The sequence below is a fragment of the Chaetodon trifascialis genome, chromosome 13 (assembly GCF_039877785.1).
Source record: "Chaetodon trifascialis isolate fChaTrf1 chromosome 13, fChaTrf1.hap1, whole genome shotgun sequence".
Lineage (NCBI taxonomy): Eukaryota > Metazoa > Chordata > Actinopteri > Chaetodontiformes > Chaetodontidae > Chaetodon > Chaetodon trifascialis.
Window position 1 is genome coordinate 4,350,951 of NC_092068.1, and position 25,724 is coordinate 4,376,674.

The 25,724-nt window shown below is 39.6% G+C and overlaps 1 protein-coding gene across 4 annotated transcripts in view; it reads left to right on the plus strand.

The window, feature by feature from the left end:
- Nucleotides 1-25,724, plus strand: part of ltbp1 (latent transforming growth factor beta binding protein 1) — a 175,920-nt gene that overhangs the window by 130,722 nt on the left and 19,474 nt on the right. For 2 of the 4 annotated variants that reach the window (XM_070978139.1, XM_070978142.1), the window contains 11 exons: nt 3,750-3,923; nt 7,609-7,631; nt 8,111-8,213; nt 11,208-11,294; nt 12,705-12,830; nt 13,204-13,329; nt 15,137-15,256; nt 17,832-17,954; nt 20,213-20,338; nt 20,537-20,665; nt 21,766-21,894. In XM_070978139.1, coding sequence (XP_070834240.1) covers nt 3,750-3,923; nt 7,609-7,631; nt 8,111-8,213; nt 11,208-11,294; nt 12,705-12,830; nt 13,204-13,329; nt 15,137-15,256; nt 17,832-17,954; nt 20,213-20,338; nt 20,537-20,665; nt 21,766-21,894 — 1,266 coding nt within the window. The remainder of the gene's footprint in view (nt 1-3,749; nt 3,924-7,608; nt 7,632-8,110; nt 8,214-11,207; nt 11,295-12,704; nt 12,831-13,203; nt 13,330-15,136; nt 15,257-17,831; nt 17,955-20,212; nt 20,339-20,536; nt 20,666-21,765; nt 21,895-25,724) is intronic. The other 2 variants (XM_070978140.1, XM_070978141.1) reach the window with 2 other exon arrangements.

Below are 25,724 nucleotides of genomic sequence, written 5' to 3' on the forward strand. Positions count from 1 at the left end.
CCCAGATCTAAATCCCATTGAGATGCTGTGGGGTGACTTGAACGGGTTGTGCATTCAAGAAACCCCTCAAACATCACACAGGTTAAAGCATTCTGCATTGAGGAGTCGGGAAAACTTTCCTCAGACCGATGTCAGAGACTGGTAGAGGGTTACAATAAGCATCTCACTGAAGTTATTTTAGCCAAAGGGGGTAACACTTGGTATTAGGGTGTAGCGTGTCCTAACTTTTTCCTCAGTTCGAATATGCATCTATGGTGATGTCTTTTGCTTAATGAGTAAAACAGTGTTATTTTTTGTTGTTTACCTGTAATTAGATCACTTTCTTTTCCAGAGATTAATAAAAACCAGATTAGACATTGATATGTGAACATTTCTTAATGAATAACTGAATATGTAATGGGGTGTCCTAATTTTTTCACATGACTGTATAACATATTCCCTCAGTGCTCATAGAGAATATTGTCCAGAAAAGAATTAGTCAAAAGGTGCCGCTTTTTATAGCCAATTGAAATCCCCTCACCTATTACAACTCAGGCATCAAAGAACTATCGCCACTTCTTGCTGCCCCCCAACCATCCTAATTGAGCCCCCACCTGCACTCAGGATCTGTGAAGAGGATGTGTGTCAGCTCTTTCAGAAACAGATGATCAGGAAAGCACCAGGCCTAGACTGCGTGTCATCCTCCTGAAAATCTGTGCTGACCAGCTGGCCCCCACCTTTACACAGATCGTCAACAGATTCCTGGTGCTGTATGAAGGTCCTGGCATCATGGTCGCCTAAAAACCCTCTATCACAGGACGAAATGACTCCGGGCCTGTAAGCCTGATATCTGTTGTCATGAAATCCTTTGAAAGACTGGTGTTGGCTCACCTGAAGGACATGACAGGCCCCCTGCTGGACCCCCTGCAAGTTGCTTTCCAGTCAAATAGGTCGGTGGAGGATGCAGTCAAAATGGCACTGAGCAACATTCTGCTACACCTCTACCATCCAGGGACACATACAGGAATCCTGTTTGTGGACTTCAGTTCTGCATTCAACACCATGATCCAAGAAATTGTTCACTCCAAACTGATCCAGCTCAGTGTGACAGCCTCCACCTGTCAGTAGATCAAAAACACCAAAATCACATCTAGCACCCCAACCATCAGCACTGGAGATCCCCAGGGATGTGTGCTCTCCCCCCTGCTCTTCTCCCTCTCCACTAACGACTGCAACTCAGGAGACCCATCTGGTAAACTCCTGGGGCCATATTCACAAACAGTGTGAAAGTACTCTCAGAGAGCTACTAACTTAGCCTTCAAATTTTTAAGCAAGGAGGCCTAGCTTAGGAGGGATTTAAGAAAATCCCAAGCGCATCTCTGGGCAAGGAAGGGAGTGAAACTTTTATCTTAGTGAGGAGGCTTGGTTGACCCCGTTGCCATGTATGACATGTAGTTTTAAATGTCCTCATTTAGAATTTGATGCTGGCTACATGTTTAAAAAAGGTTGGGACAGGGTCATGTTTACCACTCTGTTGCATCACTTCTTCTTTTAACAACACTCTGTAAGCACTTGGGAACTGAGGGGACCAATTGCTATAGTTTTGAAAGAATGTCTTCCCATTTTGCTTGATGTACGATTGGAGCTGCTCAACAGTTCAGGGTCTCTTTTGTCATATTTTAGGTTTCATAATGCCCCAGACATTTTAAATGGGTGACCACTTGGGACTGCAAGCAGGCCAGTTTAGCACCCAGAGTCTTTTACTACAGAACCATGCTGTTATAATGCATGCAGAATGTGGTTTGGAATTGTCTTGCTGAATTCCCTGAAAAAGACGTTGTCTACTTGGCAGCATATGTTGCTCCAAAACCTGTATATATCATTCAGCATTATGATGCCCATGCCATGTGCGCTAATGCACCCCCATACCATCACAAATCCGTTTGCCTCTCATCCAAGAGGCTTCTTCAGTACTAACTTACTGACAGAAGCCTTTTGGATGAGATGCAAAACATCTTCTAGAACGTCAAGTAAATCCAGTTGCCCTTTAAAGCATTTACAATTAACATCGGTAGATGTGTTTTCTTGCTTAAAACAAATCTCATCGTGGATTACGAAAAACAGCTGAGGGCCATTTTTACTTGGTCATGGGCCATGGCTTATGTTGGACCCTCAACAAAATGCTGATATTATCAGTCTGTGTTGGCCAGGGTAGTCTTTAACGCTGCTATGTGCTGGCCAAAAGACACTAGTAGGCTGAACAAGCTAGTTAGAGTGGTGGTTAGCTTCCTGAATTTCTTCCACCCCCTCCACAATGTCCTTGTTAAGAAGAGGAGTGTCTTCAGCCTAAGACTTACAGCCCCAAGGCCCCACTGAGCAAAACAGAAGATCATTCCTGCTGGGGTTGATCTACCTATTCATCTTATCCCATCTTACAAATACATTTTCTGCAACTTCTGACACAATACAGTACATCTTTTTTAATGTATAACTTATAATTCAATCAATTTTGCTCATCTTACTGCAATTTGCACATTTGTGGTATGGGCTGTAATGAATTCTAATTATCATCATCATTTTGAGGAAATCACTCAAAACACATGCCTCAAGTGGGTGAAAGAACACATTTGCACACAAACAATTCTTAAGGGGACAACCTAAAAATATTTACTTTCAGGCCAGTGTAAAACAGCTACAGGCACATAATCCACAAGGAGGTGTTGTGCTAGCTATTTATTGCAAAATATTTGTTTTACCAGTTTTATTTTTCTTTTGAAACTTGAGCCTCATTCATTAGGAAACTAAAATGTTTGGTTAATATACGCTTGTCACAGAAATATCTCTATTGGTACATACTGTATTTCATCAGAAAATTGACAAATGACATTGCACTACAGAAATTACAGAAAGACAGTAACGATAGTTTTTCCACCCACAAAGCTCTGGCTACTTTATTTTTCGACTTTGAATTCTCATGAAACACTTAGGAGTGAGGGGCAAAGGCTTCAAGATTCTCAAGTTGATACTGACTTTCAAATAAAGCTAGAATCATTTAGTATTGCTCAGACAGCACAAACAGAGGTTTCTGGTAGACGTCAAAAACAGGAACATTATCAGCATATATGCTGCTGTAGAAAATCACAGCTCTAATTTACTTCTGTTGTTATACAGATAAATAACTGTAGATGTTCACTGTCCATAATTTAGCTATTATTTTCTCTGTTATCATGTGTTAGATGTGATATTGGTAAACACTGGATCAGTTTCGAAGATGAGGCTACAAAATTCTGAAATATACTAGTGTAAGTGTCGAAGTGAAGAAAAATATAGCACTCTGTTTTTTCCTAACTTAAACAAGCTGTCAGGTCTATTTAAATTGTTGAGTGCACTCATGTCTTATATTGCTAGTGAGATAAATTGCAAAACACAATTTAATGTGTTAGCTACTGTATCTGTATCAATTTGAGCCGCTAAGTTAGAACATTCAGAGAATCTTTCTAGAAACTGTGCCGTGGTTTTGTTCTTGTACCAAAGTGTTGGAGTTTATGTACTCAAATGAATGTTTATTAGTTAAAAACATCATAGTCAAAAACATCATCAGAACCTATGCAGTAGCTGTGTAGACTATAATCTTAAAATAACTGTCACACCAAAAGTCTTTATAATAGTTACAGTTAATGATAATTAACAGTGTGCAATGAAAAGAAAAAAAACTTGTACATATTTTCACTTGTATTATAAAGCACTTGTATTTTTTTTCTATTACGTAGCTAAGTTCAAAGAGATCTGTCCCGGTGGAATGGGCTACACTGTTCTACCAAATCCACCTGTCAATAAGCCAGTCACCGTTTACCAGGAGCCCATTGAACCACTACCGCCCCAGCCCCTGCCGACACCAGAGAGACCAGTAGAGGCTTTTGGGAAACCCGAAGAGGATATACCAGGTGAGTCTCTAACATGTTACATTACTGGTGCATGTTGTGCAGTTTAATAAGATCAAAACAACTGCAGACTCATATTTATCAGTTTTTGAGACATTTGCCCTAGTCAGAGTTGCAATGGCAACAGCATGACCCAGGGAGCCCAAACATCTGTTACACAGTAACTTCTTCTAGCTCCTCCCACATATTCCAAAGAACTCCTATTCCAGCTGGGACATTTAGTCCTTCCAGTGTGCAGCAAAGTCTTTCTACAAGTCTGTCATGTCCAAAACATCTATAAAAGAAGGAAGTGAGGAAGCAGACCAGTCGCCTTACCAGTTGCATCAGAACATTTTCATGTCATGTTCATGCTCATAGAAAGGCTAAGGGTAATATTCTCTTCCTGGTTTAATAAACTGTAGGTGAGATGGGGATTTTGGTTTAGACTTTGAAAAACAATAATCCGTATTTGAGGTAATTAGAGCAAAATAATTCAGAGCAGAGCAATATTTGACTTTATTGACATTATGCCTTCCCATTTTTTGTTTGTTCCATTTCCTATTTTGTCTCTTATCTTCTGCTCGCTATCTCTGGCTTTACTAAACACAAATGAAAAAATTGTCATGATCGGTTCTCACAGCATGCAATTTCTAAAAGTTGAGAACATGTATCCATATTTTTGAGGAGTTCATATGATGCCATTAACTTTTCTTAAATTATGATATCTTATGACATATAACTAATCACCAAAAACCATCACCAAACGAAAATACCTTGAATAACAGCAACAACCTTTAATGTCAACAGAGTAAGTGCAATGCACCTTTAATGCTTCACCACTCTATCCAGTATAACACTAACCAAAAGTGTTGCAGTTAGTCTTATATAGCTGCTAGCATTAGCATTATATTAGTATATTGATACACCACTATCCAAAGCTAAAATTTTGCCTACTGATTAGTATTAGCTATTAGCATTAGTGGTATTCTTAAAACATTGATACAATGGTATGATATGTGCCAAAGTATATTGGAAATATTAGACAACATCGGCCATCATCATAATGTGTTACATCATCACAACATAACATCAACATCATAATCCTGGTTGGTTTTTATGAAAAGTATCTGAACTTCAGCAGCAAGTATAATGTGGTCTCTCCTCACAGTGGCTAGCAAAAAGCTAGCAATAAAACTTGTGTTCAACTCACTGGGATTTCAAACACTATTAACTTGACAGAGGCTGCACCTCTCATGTTCATGCTGATAAAAGAACAGCTTAGCATTGATATACTTATGCAACCTGTTTTCATTCCCCCTTGCGGGGGTTATACAAGGTACTCTTTAGCCTCTGTGTGAGACACACCCAGCTTTCAACTAACTCCAATGCAAACCCATTCTGAGGCTGGTAACTGTAATGAACTTATCATCTGCAGGTAATTCTTGGTCTTCTGTTACTGGGGCAGTCCTCATGAGTGCTAGTTTCATCATAGCATTTGATGGTTTTTGCAATTGCAATGGAAGATACATTCAATGTTCTTGAAATTTTCCAGATTGACTGATTTCATGTCTCAAAGTAATGATGGGCTGTTGCTTCTCTTTACTTAGTTGAGCTGTTGTTGCCATAATATGGATTACTACAGTACTCAAATAACCCTAACCCATCCCTTACTGTACCCCAACACTGTCTCGGCACAACACAATTGATGGTCTCAAATGCATTAAGAAGGCAAAAAATTCCAAAAAGTAAACTTTTGACAAGGCACACCTGTTAACTGAAAACCCTTTCAAAGTGACTACCTCATGAAGCCGGTTAAGCCAATAATGTGCAAAGCTGTCATCAAGGCAAGCGATGGCTATTTTGAAGAATCTGTCTTCACTGTGGGATGAACAAAAATCTCACTTTTGTAAATTACAGCTCCAAAGTGACAGTAAGAAACCCTGATTTAGGATCTCTCTTACATGTGATACAGGACTCAGATCTAAAAGAAACCTCCCTCGTGTGACATTTGTTTGTAGAGGACAAGGATTAAAGTGCTTTGGCTCACTTTACAGTCTCTTCAAACACAGTCCAGCCCACAGCCTTTCAGAAGAGGGAGGACAGCAGGGGGATAAACCTGGCTGAGAGGGGGAGAAGAGCTTCACCTGCTACTGTTATTATTCAGGACATGCTTGACAGCCACCAAGGGAATGAGGAACTTTGCCATATCTTAGCCAAACCCAGACTTTGAGTCCATATTACTGTGAAGCTTCTCTGCAGCAGAGGAGATTTCCAGGCATGTAGACAGGCTTCACAAAACAAAAAAACAAGAAAACAAAAACAAGTGAGACACCTCTGTGCTTAGATACCTCCAGATAGTAGTATGGCACCTGGCAGTGGTACTTATTGGGATTGGGGGGGGGGGTTATATCCAGCGTGTTATATTTTAGACCTAAGAATGTGGTCTGCAGTTTTTATGACCTTTTTACAATGTGGAAACCTGGGTTTGTGAATTATTATATGGCATTTAGTCGAGGGATCAGTGAAAGAAAGGTCTGGTATTTATGTAATGAAGGTGTTTCGCATTGTTGAGATGAACTCCAGATGACTGTGTCTCTGAATTTCATCTTATGATTATGTAAGGTTGAAAAACGTGTGGGTTTTTCTTGTGACCAGGTAAAATTGTTTTATCTAATTTATTTTACAAGCTGTGTTCTTATGATCATTTTATAAAACTCTAACTTGTAGATATAAGCTGTTCAGATTTGTTTGGGATTGATTTTTTGGGAAAGTGCTTCCTAATTAGCTGTGAGCCAGTACTCCATTCACATAAAGCTGGACTCACCAAGCCCACTACAGACTTAATGGCCTGGTCACACCAGTATTTGAAGTATGAATGCAAAATCATTTCAGTGAACTCACTGCATGCACTCAGTAGATCAGCCAACAGTGATGAATTCAAGTTGCAAATTTTAGTATTTTTTTTAACATGAGCAACAGTGAAATACTGTGCTGCCAAAATAGAGGAAACTATTATGGCCTTTTAGCTGTATTTCACCATCCACTTTTATCTTACTTTGTCAATGCTAAAGATATTATGTCTCAAATAAACTTTCATGTACTGTGTGTGTGTGTGTGTGTGTGTGTGTGTGTGTGTGTGTGTGTGTGTGTGTGTGTGTGTGTGTGTGTGTGTGTGCGTGTGCGTGTGCGCGGTTAGCTTATGAGCTGCCAGACTTCCACAGCTAGCCCTTTGAGCAGTCACTACGTCACCAAGCTTTTTCGCCTTCTGCAGATACATGGATGATCTTGACTCTCTCACTTTCTGGTGTGACCAGGTCTTAAGAAGCTAAGAAGCACATGCAGTGATGTCACTGCCAGTTGCAAAATCTCAAATGTTGATATACACCCAATTATAATTTTATTAGGTCCATGTAAGTGTACAACAGTCCTGCAATAATTCAACTTTCATGAAGGTTCAAATGTTCAGTTTCTGTTGAAACTCTTTTTGAAACATGTTAATTCAACTAGATTGAGGCTGTTGAATTTTATTGGATAATACTGACAGGTGTTTACATTATTTAGCCTACCCTCATTGGGATAAATGGGATTGACAAATAAATAGAAACACCCGTCAGTAACCTTGAAACCCAAATGCCACACATAGTTACCTACAGTATATTTTGCTCCAAACTTACATTTAAAATGTTTTGTTTCTTTTTTCTGTGGTCAGTAGCAACAACTGCACCAGATCAGGTAGGTTGGGTGCTTTAAAGAGTGAAAATGTAAAAGCGGTTTGCATGCACAGAGACACTGCTCTCACCTGTGAGGAGTGGCAGAATCACCTTTGCATGAAGTCAGCAATGTTGATGCATGATTAAGAGCTGGTCGGCACTGAGCAGTCTGTAAATGTGCATATGTACTGAAAGCAGAAATACCAAACATAGCTAAAATCCCTGATGCTGTCCCAAAAAATCCATACAGATGTTAATGCAGAAGCGGTAGCATTTTCTGCTTTCTGGCTTGCTCGCTGGGCTGTTCATTTTTGCTCTTTTTTAAACTGCAGTCAGTTGCCATGCAAGCTGAATGCTAATCTGCCTCCCAGCACAATATCTGTATTGCATGACAGAAGCAGTGTGCAAAGCTGAAATTATTACATTTGGACAGAATGAAATGCATACGGCGCGTTGTTGAACTTGTCCCTTTGTATCATTGTCTGTGTCTTGTCATTGAAGGAGCTGGTAGTTCCTGGTGTTAGTAATAGGCCAGTAGTTGAACCTATCCTACCGCAGCTATCTCCGGGTGTATCCACTGTCAAGATCGAGGCAGCCTACCCAGGTGTCTGCTTCACTACCCTTTAAACTTTGTGGTACGGTGGGCAGTTTAGGACATCTCAGACATAGCTTGTCAAGCTCAGAGCACTTTGTCAGCCTCAACTGTACTCATGTTCAACTTTAGTACAAGTATAGCATGGTCTAGCAGTATTGTAATGCTAATGTTAGAATGCTAATATTACCACACTTATAATTCTGGTGAAAATGTATAGAAAAACAAATGATGCATGCTAATATTAAGCCGACAGGACAGCTACATGTGAGAAAATACAGCTAAGAACAACAAAGTGCAGTTCAGACTGCTGTAAGTACAGCTAAGTCTGCTGCTGACAAGATGAGTCTGATGTCTTAAAAAGGCCAACGGACTGTGATCTTTTGACACTTGTATTAGTAGAAATAGATATTTATATTCTATTAATGTGCGCAACCTGCACTAATGTACTTGATTTTAGATTAGATATGACTTCAAATTCCTATTTTCCTCTGAATATGAAAGTGACAGTTAACAATTTCACTCAGCAGGCAGTATTCATGGGTTGTTGATTTATTTTCTTATTAGCTTTTAATTATGATGATAATAATTTAAGGTTTACTTGTTACAAAACATAATCCCTGTTTCTCTACCAAACCAACATGGTTTCTGTAGATTTATCAGCTGTTCATGATGCCATTTTATGTCAGACTTCATCCAGAAAGTGCCCCCTTGAGACATTGAGATGTGGAGACCAATAGGGTCATTGGAGTGAATGTTTATAGAACCTTGCTGTTTGCGTTGACATGTGAAAGCATGTACCTCAGCAACAGTGTTCAGGTATGCTATGGCATTCAAGTGATGATCAGCTGATTAAAGGTTTAATCCAAAAACCAACTTCCTCTACTGTTGGTCCAGCACCACTGATCTGTCTCTTAAACACAAAGCAGGTTAAATCCTTGCATTCATTCACGGTAGCTGTTAGGTGTGTTACAAAGGACATATACAATATTCAGTGTTTCCCATCTGCACAGGACTAATGTACTCTCTTTTGCATACCTGTAGCCTGAATGAGTCTGTTCATTCTCCTGTGACCTCTGTCATTATCAGCATGTTTTCATTCACAAAATTGCTGCAGACTGAATGATTTTGCCATGCTATCAACAGGGCCTAAGGCTGGCAAAGCCATTTTGGCTGTCATCTGTTTCTCTGTTCAAGATATATATACAGAGTAAGATGTCTCAGCCACTAGTTGCCTGTCACAAAACAAATAAAACAGGCAAAACAGCAGATGACGTCTTAGGACTGTGAGCGATTAAAAATTAAAATACCATGTCTCATCCTCATTTGCTAATAGTAGCTTTAGAGGTTTACCTCAATTAAGTTTCACAGTTTGACTCATATAGGGATATTAGCCCTTTTTGAGAAGGGGAACAGTGGAAACAATACAGATATTTCAGAACGTTTATTTTTACTATTGGATTCTACCAGTTCATGATAGCGGGAGGCTACTTCATCTTTTGAAATTAAGTTCCACTTGATTTAGCAGTGGGGTAAAATTTGGGAGAGGGGAGAGAGAGAGAGAGTAATTTGAATACCAAGATATTTAAAACCTGGATTGGATAAATGAAATGAAATTGAAGCTTGTCTAATTTGTGGGGCTTTCACATTGATTGGGAAGCGTTTACTTTTATTGAAGTGTAAGTTATATCCAGAAATGACCCAAAATCCTCAAAGAGTGAGACAGTTGTTACAGTGCAAAATTGAGGGTCAGTTAAGCGCATTGACAAATCATTTGCATGTAAAGCACCTCAGTGCTTAACCCCTTCTCCTCTCACACCTTGCAGTAAACACTGTAGAGAGTGGTTTGATGGCTATGACGAAGAGCAGTAGGGACAGGGGCCAAGTTCACATGGAGAGAGACCTTAGTGAGTTAATGCAGACCAAAGGTTAAGTTTAGGAATAGAGAACACATAAGATTATTATTATTATTATTAAGATTATTACAAAACCAGGCCATCTCCACATACAGACATACATACACAGAGGAGTTTTTGCTGGCAGAGTATATACATAAAATTTAAAGTTTATTTGAGAATGAATGCCATTTTTTGACAAAGTCCATTTGTTCTGCAGCAGTGATATTTGGAATAATTGATTCTAGATGGAGAGCAAACACTTCTTGACATCCACATTAAAAAGTGAAATTTATCCACACACAAATCAACAGTTAGAGGGGTCCTTGTCTTAAAATGGATATGGATGCCTGATTGAGTATTGGAAGTAACAGACCTTTGTCAGTTGAGTCATGGAAATCAAGAACCGGCATCTTCCCGCTGCATTGATCTTAAAGCTGTGCCAATTTCTGCCAGATCTGCTAGCCTCTTTAAAGCCAAGGCAATATCCTCACTGATTGGTGCAGTATTTAAATTATTTTAAAAAATTTGCATTTTGAAATCATCTGCTGGTGCTTGCTTCAGATGTGCATAAAGTGGAGTAAAATTATGTAAAAATATGTTTTAATCATCATGTTTAGACACCAAGTTATTACCAGGGTCCTTCACCGGAGGTATACGCCAACATGTAGATAATTAATTTAATTTACTAGGTTTCTGCATTTTCTTGTTTGTTGAGAATATGAGCAGTGCATACATAGTTGAAAATATTTTATAGCTTGTATAAAAGTGCAGAGATGAAAGCAGGGAATTACTTTTTAAAGGAAAACAGGACTACACAATCCCCTTATATCACCACTTAAATTTGAGTTTTAAAAAGTAGAGATAAAACACGCACTGTTTCCAAGGCAACTTCGAGCGGAGCTGCCTATTTATTTATGTTGTAATGGGCAAATGCAGCTGGATATTGTCTACATAACTGAAAATGTATATTATAGTTTATTTAAGCCAAAAGTATGGCAAGTATGGTAACCTGCCTTCTTAGAGCATTCTGTGAAAAAATATGTTTAATTAATTGAATATAAACTGAATGGAATTAATGTATATTCTTGTGTGTTTTTTGATTTGGTAGAGGTTGTTGAGAGGAGCTCTCCACCTGCTCCCGTGGAAATCCTCCCATCAAATGCAGGCCAGGACATCGCTCCCACACAGTCAGCTGGTAAGAATAAAACGTTCTTTTCTTTTTCCTTTCTCCTTTCCTTTTTCTGTTGTGGTCTCTTCTCTTCTATTCATGAACAGGTGAAGTACAGCTGACAAGTTGCTAATAGAACTGTCCCAGGTAAGTATCTGACCCTGTGTAGCACCAGTTCATTACTCTGGAAAATGTCTTAATTCTTTTGCCCTCTATTCCCTCAAAACTCAGAAGCAAATTTATGTCTCAAAGTCTCAAAGCCAAAATACTTTTGTGACTGGACCTGTAGATTCTACATAAAGCAGCACACACTGATAAATATAGCTGGAGTTTCTATCGTAGCATGATAGAAACTCCAGCAAGTATAAATAAGTATTTGACGCAGCAGCATGCCAGAGCATACTTAACTCAAGAGGGAGTATGACCGGTTGCTCTTTAAGTAAATTACTAGTAAAGTGGTATTTACAGAAAGCTGAAGACATACAGCTTGCAGAGTATCATGTATCAAGTATCAAGTATCAAGACATGATCATTCATTTGGGAGATTCTCTTCATGAGCTGCTGTGGAGAAATCATTAAGGAAAACAAGGCAACTGGTTGACTTTGTTAAAATGTTCATAAATGATCATAAATGACACTAATGAATCATTTGAATGTAATTAGAGTTTGTTCAGTTAGTTGCTTTGGAGTCACCCTCCCTCCATGCAATTCCTTTTTTTGTGGTACACGTTTTGAAGTTGTGGTGCTTTTATATTAAACAGCTTAATTGTGGTATGTTAATGGTATGCTGACCCAATTCCAGCAAGTTGGGACGCTGTGTAAAAGATGAACAAAAAAGAATGCGTTAACTTTTTAATCATTTTTGACATATTGAAAACAGTACAAAGACAACTTATTAAATGTTTTACCTCATCAATGTCATTGATTTTTGTAAATATATGCTTATTCTGAATTTGATGCAGCAACATGTTTCAAGCAAGTTGGGACAGGAGCAATTAAACTGGAAAGTTGTGGAATTTTCCAAAAACACCTGTTTGGAACATTCCACAGGTAAAATGGTTCATTGTTAACAGGTGATAGTATTAATTGGGTATGAAAGGGACATCCTGGAAGGGCTCAGTTGTTCACAAGCAAGGATGGAGCGAGGTTCACCACTTTGTGAACACATGATTGTATGAAGGATATTACTACATGAGCTCAGCACTTTGTAAAACCATTGATGATAAACACAGTTCATTTGTAAATGATTGCATTGCGTTTTTATTAATGTTTTCCACTTTGTCCCAACTTTGGAATCTGGGTTGTAGCATTTTGTGGGAACCATTATCAGTTGTCAAACTACTGTTGTGTTAATACTCTCTCTCTCTCTCTCTCTCTCTCTCTCTCTCTCTCTCTCTCTCTCTCTCTCTCTCTCTCTCTCTCTCTCTTCTGGCCCAGAGGTGGATGAGTGCCAGATCAACCCTTACATTTGTGGCCAGGGGATTTGTTACAACACAGCTGAGGGTTACACTTGCCACTGTGATGACGGATACCGCCTGGATGATGCCCAAACCACCTGTATAGGTGAGGAATCCAGTGGTCACATTGTTGTCAGTTATTGAGGTCAAAAATCATTGTGCATGTCAGTGTCTGCACATTGGCTTGACTAAACAGGATTTGCATGCAGGGGGAGGACAGCACTGTGATTTCACCTGAAGCTCAGAGTTGTTTTTTTTTTTTTTACACATTTGCATCATAAGTGTTCTCCATGGCGCTGAAATAATAGCCTGGTCAGACACAACAGATAAATAGATATGTGCAATGAAGTTTAGTCTGTGGCCAAAATATATGTGTTAGCCTGGTGACAGACTGGTGGCCTGAACTTTACCTGCATGAAGTATTGTAATATTGTAAACTGATGTTGGCCTATGCTGTGTGCTCTGGTATGTCCGTCCAGATGTTGATGAGTGTTTGGAAAACGCATCTTTGTGCTTTGGTGGTCGCTGCAAGAACACAGAGGGCAGTTTCCTGTGTGTGTGTCAGTGGGGATTCATTGTTGATCAAGAGGGAACCGGTTGTGTTGGTAAGTAGTCATAACTCGCACTTATGTAACTTGCTGTAACACGCAACAGTCTTGAATTTGATCATGAGATATTCATCTATCTTGTTCATCTAAAACAGATGAGAGCTAGATGTCCTTCATCAGTCAGTAGTTTTATGTACTATATATTCTACTGGTGTGGTGCCATTTCATGAAATCACCCATTGACAAGACCCACATGATAAGTTCAGCACATTAAACACACATTACCAGAGTAATTCATACACGTTGCCTTCAACAGGAAATGGTTCAGATTAAAAGCCAAAACCTTACCACTAGTGTCCTCACTGCATCCATTGTTCATTACACTCTACACCTACACCTTTTAACTGAGTCAATAGAAAGAAGAAAAGAGAAAATAAATACATGAAAAAATAAAGTTCCATTTAGGAGTGGCCAAATTCAGGCTCACCACTGCACTGCTGTCAACCCTGCAACATATTAACAAACATATTAACATAACAACTGCAGCAGTGTACTGAATATAATTACAACAAACATAACTTTTGTCATTATTATCCTTATTTTCATAATTGAGATGAAAAAATGGGCTAAAAATTATTGACCTATGGGTGGTATTAGAAGAAATATGCTCCAGCCCACTCTCATTTTTGCGTTGACTTTCTGTGCAATGAAAAGTGAATTTGCAGAGTTGCACTATGTATGCTATGCACAACCACAGCCTCTGGCACTGGTCAACACTTGGTCACACATAAGCTCTTCACTCTAACAAGTGTATTCTAATAGACTTATAAGTCAGTGGAATTTTGGCCTAGACCAGTGACCACATTGTTACCAGCGTCTGCACCACCCTCCTCCCTGCTTCATCCCCGTTATTGGGATATAAATATGAGGCACTCTGTCATTACGTGGTTTCCTGCCATTTCAACACAGCTTTCCCCACCCACCAAAATGATACTGAATTAGGGCTGTGAGGGCAAACAGGCCTGATGGTTATTTCCCCAGAGCTGCAATAAAATCCCTTCTCCTAAGCTGCAGAGGATGAGGGATCAGATTATGACTTCTTTAAGAGGTTTATATGGATGTGGATATGCAACCATATCTATTAATAAGATTAATACAAAAACAAGCTGGAGTTTTTTTTACACATAGCTTGGAATCCTAAAAAAGACTCATTACACTGTGGTGCAAAGTCAAGCAGCCAGACTTTCCTACCATACATGTTTGACTGTTACTGAACTTGTCTGCTCTGGTGCTGTTATTTAGAGCTAAAGTGTTTAATTTTAAAAGGCTGAAAACCACCATTCAGTCAAAGCTTCTGTTTTATCAGCTTTAACACATCACACGTTGATATGCAATATAAAGATTCACTGCATTCATATGTCCAAAGGAAGCACTGACATTTTGCAACATATCACATGGTCTGATCTCAGCATAAGGCTCTCTAAAAACATCAAAAACTGTAATGAGACTATGGAAAATTGTTGTATCCCTCCATTTAACCTGCAACAAAGTGAAAAACAGCACTATGAGAATGTTAACAGTGAACCAAAACAGCAGAGTTTTGAGTGAGCTGAAAGTACAAAACACCAGAAAGCAGAGGGGAGCTGCACATCCAGCTGATAAATGTCTGTAGGTTCATTTTTCCCTAACCTAAATCATCTTGAGAAAGCCCACTGTAACCCTAAACTGCTTACTTGAATATACTTGAATATTGTTAAAGAGCTTGTTCCACTGTCCTCAGATGGCCAAAAAAAGCAACAAATGCCTGGCTATGTATGATGATATTGTGATTGACAGCTTTTTTTGTTTTGTTTTGTTTTTCCAGATATTGATGAATGTGCGAACAGGACAGTGTGTCCGTCTGGTATTTGCTTCAACGTGCCAGGAGGTTACAACTGTGGCTCTTGTCCAAATGGCTTCTTGGCACAGGGCGGCCAGTGTGTAGGTAGGTCTAACACTGTGTGTGTACAGTATGTGAGCATATGTATGTGTCTGGAAATGTAGTGCATGTGCACTTTTGAATTAAAGCTGCTTAGATGGGAGAATTGGCTATTTTTTTTCTTAATTTCCAACAGGGCTCCATGAGCTATTAAATCTTCCTCCTCCCATGAAACACACAACCCTCAAAAAATCATGGAGTATGACTCTATTCTGATTTTCCACTAACCTCCTGTTCTGCCTTCACTATTGATTTCCACCTGGACCCTTATCAGTTACATAGCTTTTATTAAGATTCAGTTTAGACTTTTTTGAAAGGTACATGGTTAATATATTTTGTTATTTTCTTGGCAACTGAATTCACACAATATTTATGAGGAATATAATTTGCAGTAAGTGATGCAGACTAGACAGTTTTTAGTAACTCTACAAGTCACACCTTGACTTATGGCATCCATCTGGATATAGATGTTTTTGTGACATCAACAGATACAGATACTGTACAGATAGTAGCTTTACCTTATACCCCTAGTACACATGCTGCCTGTTTGCTCAAAGTACTGACACAGAGTTGTATGTGAAACTTGGTGTTGCTGTATTCCTAACACTAGAAGCAGTCCCCAATGTCAGTTTTTTGGACTGTGAATTGAATGTGCCATTCTTAGAAAAGTTAGATTTTATCCTAACCTCATGATGTGTAATATCCAGCCATCAGTACATACAGAAGTCAGCCCAGGAAACACATAGTATGGGCCCACATTTTCCAGGAAACCAAAGGTGTGCCCATCTCTCCTCTCTCAGTAGTTTGCTCCTCCTGGATACCATGTGCCATAGGGTTAGCTGTGAGGTTTTGACTGTTCACACACCATGCAAGGCAAGCCAAGCCACAGCAGGGTGGCAGTGAGTGGTGGTGGTGAGAGGAAATAATTAGGCCATGCAGCAGAGTCCTTTATAGAAGTTAATAACCCAGCTCACAGATGTTTGCATGACACTGCCAAACTACACTGTGTGTGTGTGTGTGTGTGTGTGTGTGTGTGTGTGTGTGTGTGTGTGTGTGTGTGTGTGTGTGTGTGTGTGTGTGTGTGTGTGTGTGTGTGTGTGTGTGTGTGTGTGGTGAGGACATTGACATGTTTACACAGTCACATTGTGGGAACTGTGCTTCCTTTTGGGGAAAAAATGCAAGTCCCCATATCTGAAATTATTAAATTTTGGGATGAAGACCCTGAGGTTAGGGTTCGAGTAAGTCCAGGGAGTGTGATGGTCATGGCAAAGCCTTTTTTCAATGAACCATTTTCAGATCATTGTCATGCCATTTTAAGCCTTTTGGCAGAGGCTGTACGTTTTTTATATGAAATCTGCTGGTAATTGATGGAGTCCTTGTCATGATACATTGTATCCTAAAAAGATGCTTGGGCCTTGTAGTGATGTATGTGGTGTCTGATAATAGTCTTGTAGACTTTGTGACCCCAGGCTCAACTAACCTCTACAGTTCTCCAGCTTTGATCCGTCGACATTCTTTTTGAACCATCCATATTCAAGGTGCGTGGGGTCAGTGTACGCACTTGTCCTCTTCCAGGCTCATTTTTACCTTGTCGTGCTGCTGTAAACTTTTAATTATTGCCCTGATTGGAAATTAATATTTTCATCTATTTAGAGATTTATTTAATACATTTTCTGATTTGTGGAGCTCAATAAGTTTTTGTTGAACATAATCACTGTGTTCTTGGGTCTTTTACGATAAATGACTTAGGGAATTTGGCCTGAGAATGACATTTATACCCCAGTGAAACAGGAATTCATGGTTGACCACTAAATAGTTCCTTATCAAATCAGTGAACATTAAAATGTAAAATATGATTAAAAATTGTCTTTGTATGTTCCTTCATATTTGTAATAACCTGATTTCCTTTGACCAACGGTTACTTTGTTATCCCAGGGCTTGTGCTACAATATTCTGTAAATCTTGAGGTGGAATCATTCAACAGACCCACTTTAAGCCACAATGATTTAGCTGTCAGAATAGCCCTTTCCTAGAAATAAATATTGTGTATTAATTACGAATATCATCTGCCAATAAAAGAAGTTGGTACCTCATGAACAAACATTAGGTCCTGGTAGTGTTTGCATCAGTGGCATTATGGCTTTAGCATTAAAAAACCTTTTGACTAATCTTACCAAAAGGACTTCGTGCATGTCACACTGATGAAACTCTTGATGAAACTGGAGACATCACTTCCTGGGTTTGTAAAACTTTCACAAAACACCAGAAGACCTTTCCAGAGTCACACTTTGATTAGATTATGGAATTTCAGTATTTACAGTTGATTTTGGTGCTGCCTAAAATTTAATTAGTAAAGTTTAATTATTAAAAACCAGTCAATACTGCCACAGTATATCAACATAGTATTCATCAATTAAAATATGCCACTCCAGTTACTCTGCCCTAATTAGCTTAAACAGTCATTTACTAAAAGAATTTACTGCACTTGGCATATTGTTTACTCAGCGAATAAGGTGCCTTTGAAAAATGTGAGAGAAATCCATTGTTTGAACCTTTGCATTCTGTTTGTGATATTTTTAAGATATAGATGAGTGCCAGGATCAACGGGTCTGTACCAGAGGCCACTGCCAGAACACTGAAGGCTCCTTCATCTGTCAGTGTGGGCAAGGTTTCAGAGTGTCCCCAGCTGGAGACCATTGTGATGGTATGATATATACTACTAGTACTGTACTGTATACACATTTTAAGGACCACACTTCAAGATAAATGCTTACCCTTTGTTACAAAATGCTTAAGAATCTAAAAACTGGCTTCAGGATGCTGTCACACCTGTAACCTGTGTAACCTGTGATACATATGTCGAAAGCTATGTCAGATATGATACAGATGTAGATATTGCAGACTATACAAAATTATCTTGTGTGAGTATAGGATATATATTACTTATACAGATTGGTGGATCACTTTAACAGTTCACAATCAGCAGATGGACTTCACAATAGTTTAATTTTTGAGTTCATGCAAAAATCACATACTTTTTTTCAGTATTAATTAATTAGACAGTGGTAATGGCCTGGTTCTGAATAGCAGGTTGAAACAGGTCGGGTACCCAGATTTCCTAAATCAGGACCATGCTCTGGGCAGTAATTATCATTAATAATAGAATAGTTTATTTGCCCTCATTTCTACACCACATTCATTCATAGAGTGCAAAAGACATTGCTTTACAGACAAAAATATCATAAAAACAAGATGAATTCATATATAATAAAACAAGAGATGAAATAATCACTTTAGGAGAGAGCAGAATTAAAAAGATGTCAAGCTTTAATGTAAAACACACATGATCATTGTGTCGTAATCCAGATTGAAAGCAGGGACCATTTGAATGTTTGTTGCTTTCATCTTGTACAAACCAGCAGCTGCTTAACAGCAATATTTTTAATTGAAGTTACTGAGGGGCGGCACGATGGCGCAAGCAGATAGTGCGCGTGCCACACAGCAAGAAGGTTGCCGGTTCAATTCCTGGGCAGGGCCTCCCTGTGTGAACTTTGCATGTTCTTCCCGTGCATGCGTGGGTTCTCTCTGGGTTCTCCGGCTTCCTCCCACAGACCAAAAACATGCTCATTAGGTTGATTGGTGACTCTAAATTGCCCCTAGGTGTGAGTGTGAGTGTGAATGGTTGTCTGTCTTTGCATGCTGCCCTGCAATCGGCTGGCGACCGGTTCAGGGTGTACCCCGCCTCTCGCCCATTGAGGCTGGGATAGGCTCCAGCCCCCCCGCAACCCCGAAAGGGATAGGCGGTATTGAAAATGGATGGATGGAAGTTACTGAGTTCACAATATCCTGCCAGCAGTGTCCATTGTTTCTTATTTTTTGTCATGCAGGTTAGAATTTTCAAAATATATGTACGGTGTGAAAGCAAATGTCAGTGTTGCAGCTTCTGAGAGCTACCATTACTTTTTAATAGAAAAATAATTATTTATAATTTATATGCTTACAAGGGTAAAAATTCTCAAAATGTATATTCAGATTCAAATTTTGATCTCAAGTTTTCTTGCAGATGTTAAACAGGAAAACATGCCTGTGATGTATATCTGTTTTATGGTTCCCACTAGTTGTTGATGGAAGACATGGGTTTTAATTTACCAAGGACACAGTGGTAAATTAGACAGGTCAGCAGTGCTGCAGAGAGGAGAGTGAATGAATCTGCTTCCTTGTGTTGTGTCAAAACAATATTGTATCTTGTGTGTAAATGATCAAACCCTGAAGGGGTAAAATCCTGTTAAGTTTATGTTGGATTATTAAATTTTATCGTATTATCTCGTGGCTCAATTTGCCATGAGCTAGAATGAGCTAGAGACATGAAGCTTGACACCATAAGTGGAAACACATAAACTGAATTACTAACAAATAATAATAAATATTTAAGCAAATGACTATTAAATGGACAATAAGAAATTGGAATTTCAAAATCAATTTGAAAATGCAGTTTAATAAATAACTGCATTTCCATTTTTGTGCTGCTTTTCTTTTAAGCTTTCTCTCTTGTTTTTATTGATTAGTTATATATCAGCTATTGGAATACTTTCGGACCTCTTCCATGACACTTGTAGTAGTCCATGCAGGGTGACTTTAAAGATAAATGAAAAATGAAAATAGAATTATTAAATGTGCCTTACATAACCACTGCAAAGAAAAACTCAATCAATGGACCACTTGCACTCATTAATGTACTTCAATTTTATTGTAATTTTTTTAATAGTTAATCAAGCTCCAATCTACTCATGAATACATTTGCATGATTTGCTACTAGTAACTATTTGTCAAGACTAAGTTTGACAACATAATCAACATATACTTTTTGATTATGTGAGTAGTGTCATCCATCTCATTGAGAATTTAATTATTTCTCTATCAACTAAAAAACCTCCTCTCATTGGACTGATGTGTGTGTTCCAGATGTGGATGAGTGTTTAGAAGAAGCTAGACCCTGTGAGGCTGTCGGCCAGTGTGTTAACAACATGGGCTCCTACACCTGTACCTGCCCCCTGGGATACCGACAGATCAACGGCACCAGCTGCAGAGGTGAGTTGTGGAGCAGTGTTACATCCGCTCACCACCAGACATGTTTCTGATCCACCCACCACACACACACACACACACACACACACACACACACACACACACACACACACACACACACACACACACACACACACACACACACACACACACACACACACACACACACTCCTCAGTGGATTTCTGTCTTTGTCCTTCCAGATGTTGATGAGTGTTTGGATGAACCAGAGCTCTGTTCCCCCCACGGCGAGTGTCTCAACACAGAGGGATCCTATCTGTGTACATGCGAGAGTGGATTTACTGCCAACCTTGATACGCCCTCCTGTGATGGTAAGATGTAAATGCAGAGAAATTAAATATACACTCACACACACACACACACACACACACACACACACACACACACACACACACACACACACACACACAGAATTTTCATTCCATAGAGCTTTGCTTTTATAAGATTAACCTGATTCATAATTACTACATTTGTTTAATGTTTTATTAAAAAATAATTTTGGAGCATATTTAGGATATTTCAATTATCAGTATGCTGATGCTGACCTTTTCTTAACTATTATTCACTACTACACACTACTATACTACACTACACTTTCTATAATTGTCTGTAGTTATTTCTGTCATTGTGCTGCTGCAGCAACTGAATATCCCCACTGGGGATAAATAAAGGTTTATCCTACACTGTCTGAGCTTAGCTTAGTTTAGCTTAGTTTTTCTTATCCCTCAGTTTCTACCCTCTATCACTCCTTGTCAGTACCATTTAAAAAGAAAGAAAGATACAAAACAAGTCTTGAATCTCTATCACATATGTACATATATGCTGCTCCTATTTTCTCCACCACAGCAGGAGTCTTGTGCCATAGCTGTTTTTAAAACCCTTTCCTGCCTTAGAAAAAACAGAGAAAGGGAAAAAATGAGAGGAAAAGAAACAGATGGAATCCTTTGAGCTGGCTGTCTAGACAAGGAGGGATATTTGTTGCTCTCTGCCTCATGATTTATGCAGGTGGCTCAGACTCAAGTGTGAGTTTGTGTGTATATGTGTGTGTCTGACTGTGTACCTTTATGAAACCAATTAATGCATGTCTTATTTATAGCATTTTACACCAGCTGCTTCAAGTTATCAGTATTCTGCTTAATGCATTGATCATGTTATTAGTTCATACGCCACATAGGTTTTGTTGAGTGTGTGTATATGTGGTTCAATGTGCAAACAATCAGCATTTATTGGTGTAGCAGATGTTCAGACACAATAGTGCAATTTAAAGTGTTTTGCAATGAAATCATCAACAATAAAATAAGATGTTAGAGTAATAGACATACAAGGTTTGTAATGAGTGTGAGAAAGGAGAGGATGGCACAAATAAATTAAAGAAAAGGTATTGTTTGACATTTCTTTGTTTGTTCTCCAGATATTGATGAGTGTGGCCTTAACGAGACACTGTGTGGCCCTCATGGCTTCTGTGAAAATAGACTGGGCTCATTCCGATGCCTCTGTGACCAGGGCTACCAGGAGTCCCAGGATGGACAAAGCTGTGTGGGTAAGTGTTGGAGTTTTGGTACAGTATGTGTATATAAATCTGGATGTGTTGCATCACAGTGTATTATAGTTTCTTTGCATTTGAAATGTCTACAGTCAGACCCCCACAATAGTTTGCAAATAAGACAGAAAACTGAGGGGTGAAGGGGATGGGCCTCGAGGAGATCCTTGAGGGACCATTGTGACCTGCAAGGCAAGGGTTACATGATAGACTGAGAGCATCAGTGGACCACCTTCTGTTAACCTGGCAAATTAGCTAGGCTGGCTTTTAATTGAAACTTTTTTTTTTTTCCAAAAGAAATAGAAAAAGAAAGATAATTTCAATTTGCTCCAGATTTGACCACAGATCCCCACAAAGACAGCGCAGTGCAGTCGCCTATAAACAATTCAAAACAACATAAACACATACACCCAGTTTGGAGATCTTTAAGGTTTCTTTAGTACATGAAAGAATGAAAGACTGATTCCCCCCAGAAGTCCAAGTTTCAAGGAAAAGAACAAAAAACTCTGCTTAGAGAGGCAGGTGAATGATGAGTGCCGTATCTCTGATCAGTAAAAAAAAAAAACTACGCTATCTCACCAGAAATGTCCTGTTTGGAATCCAGGTCCCGTTTGCAATAATAGAGAGGCACAATTCACAACCCAAAAAAACAATTCATACCTTGGTTAGAGTCCTTAAACCAAGGAGAGTTAGGCCAATTGTCCTCCCATGCCGCTGACCTCCAAACGCCGATGTAGCCCCCTCTCTCTTTCCTCTCTCTCTGTCTCCAATCCAATGTCACTTTCTGTTTTTAATACCTCTGAAGCACTCATAAAATAAAATAAACAAATAATAACTAAAAGTCTATTTCATAGTCCATTGTATCTGTGCCGCAGCAATATGGCCACTGATAATATTCACTTCTTTCACATAAAAAAAGGTAATGACAATCAGAAAAAAATACAAACATTTACATTCTTAACCATCCCAAAAGACCTTACACAAGGTGGACCTAGGCAACCATTACAACTTATGCTGCTCCCTCACACTCGCTCTTCACCAGATTGTTCTCAGCTCTCTGTACCCGACCACGTCCCTTGCCTTGCCCCTCTTGCATCTGTTGCTGAGCAGGATTGCCAGTTGTTTGTTGTGCCAAACAATTCCCGAAACTGTTCCTCAGCCTGAGCGAAGCATCAAATCAGACTCCAACAGACTCTCGCATTCAGGTAGCGCTGCTATTGGGTTCTAACCTTACCTGTTACAGAAATAGCAGTGTTTGTATTTGCAGTTCAGTAACAATGAGAACTTGAAATATATGCACCAGATACTCATGGCACCATTGATCATTCAGTCAGTAGTCAGTCAGGTCTTCAGCGGTGGCCTCAGCTCTGCCAAGACCGACAACTCTTGGAGAACCTTCGATCCAAATCCACTGGATTATTCCTCCTCCTGACAGACTCCAGAGAAAAGGCTTCTGTTTTAGCACAATGAATAAAAATGATTATGGGAAAAACAAACAAAATATATTATATTACTCTCATCCTGAATATTCAGGGAAATGCATGTTTTAGTTCATCAGAATTTGAAAAAAAAATATAAATCTTCACTACATAATTTGCTTTCCAATATTGTGTATTACAGGTCTTTTAATCCAGAATTTTATTTCAAATTAACATACGGGATGGCCTAGACTTCCAGCTGTTGGTGGAAGAAAGACTTCCACCAACAGCTGAAACACAATGGTACTTTAGCAAAAAGAAAACTAACATGAAATTAGCCCACAACTACCCCCCATCAGTTATATGACCCTTTCTTTGTAAGTCATAGCAGTTACTCAAGACTCTCTTGGTGGGGCATGGGTTGCCACTGGGGGAGGAGCTGAGACCACATTGCCAAAGATTGCTATGTCACTTCATTTGTATGGGTGGGGAGTGTTACTAAGGCATCTTCTCAGATATTTTGGTAAGGTCCGGATCCTTAGGGGCTGCTGCTGGAGACGGGTTTGAGCACTCCTTATGCTTCCACTTCAACAAACACCTGAACTCTTTACGGCACTTTCACTTCAACTGATAAGTTCACTTGCTGCTTACACTTAAGGTGACACGTCAGCTTCATGTAGCACTTCCACTTTGACTGAAACAACATTTTAGAGAAATATCAGTCTGGTTTTAGAGTGAACCACAGTACCGAGACAGCCCTCTTAAAGATTTTAAATGATATCAGGTGTAATGCGGACGCATAAAAACTCACAGTCCTGATGCTACTGGATCTAAGTGCTGCCTTTGATCACCACATTTTATTAAATAGACTCAGAAACCTGGTGGGCCTCTCTGGTACTGTTTTTAAATGTTTTTACTCCTATCTCACAGACCGTTGTTTCTATGTAAGCTTGGATACATGTTCCTCCGGAACCCGTGAAATGAAATGTGGGGTACCCCAAGGGTCAATTTTAGGTCCAGTACTTTTTAATCTTTACATGCTTCCCCTTGGGGATGTCATCAGGAGACACGGCATCAGTCTCCATAGCTACGCTGATGATACACAGCTTTACATTGCCTTGTCTCCTGATGACATGGGGCCTATTGATAACCTTTTAAACTGTATTTTAGACATTAAGTCATGGATGGCAGAAAACTTCCTCCAGCTCAACCAGGATAAAACAGAGGTTTTAGTTATTGGTCCTGAAGGCAAGAGAGAGACAGTTTTACCAAAACTACAAGGTTTTACACCATCACAATCTGTTAAGAACCTGGGCGTCATTTTAGACTCTGAGCTTCTCTCTCAGGCTAACACGGAGGTGCTGATGCATGCTTTTATCTCCTGCCGTCTAGATTATTGTAATGCCCTGCTCTCTGGTCTTCCCAAAAAGACTATCTATAACTTACAATTACTACAGAACTCAGCCGCACGTGTGCTGACAAGGATGAGAGGGCGGGAGCACATTACACCGGTTTTAGAATCGCTGCATTGGCTCCCCGTGTGTTTCAGGATCGACTTTAAGGTGCTTTTATTAGTTTTTAAGTGTCTTAACGGTCTTGGGCCATCTTATTTATCTGACCTGTTTTTATCATACCAGCCCTCGCGGATCCTGAGGTCCTCTGGCACAGGCCTTTTGATTGTTCCAAGGGTTCGGACCAAAGCCCACGGGGAAGCAGCATTCAGCCATTATGGTCCGAAGCTTTGGAACAGCCTGCCAGAGTGCATCAGGACTGCAGAGACTGTTGATATTTTTAAAAGAAGGCTCAAGACTCACCTTTTTAGTTTAGCTTTCAATTGATTTCTTATACTCTTTTAACTCAGACATGTTTTATCCCAGTACTTTGTCTTTTAGCTCTTAGGTCCTTTTATTTTATTCAATTTTAGGTTTTAGGTCCTTTATTCTATTGTCTTTTAGGTTCTAGGTCTTATAATTCTATTGTCTTTTAGGTTTTAGCTCCAGTGCTTCCTCAAGGGGGGCATCCGCACTGGGACGGGTGTCTGGTCTGCCAGCCGGGGCGTCGTCCTGGGGACCCCTCAGGCCCAGAGGACTGGGGGGCTCTGCACTGCGTGTGGAGTCCACCCCGGTTTGTCTGGGTTGGGGGTCTCCGTTGTGGCGGCGCTCCCTGTGGCCACGGCCGGTGATCCTTCGCAGTGCGGATGAGCTCCCCGTAGGTGGTTTACTTTTCCTTTTTCCTCTCATGATGCCTCAGTGCCCTGCCATTTTCGTTGGGGTGGGTGTGTGTGGGTATGTGTATGTGTGTGGTTGTGTGCGGGTGGGTGTGTGCATGACGTATGTCTGCGGGTGTGTTGGGAGGGGTAGTTGCTTTTATATTGCTATGTTATGTTTTTATCTTTTGTCAAGCACCTTGTGC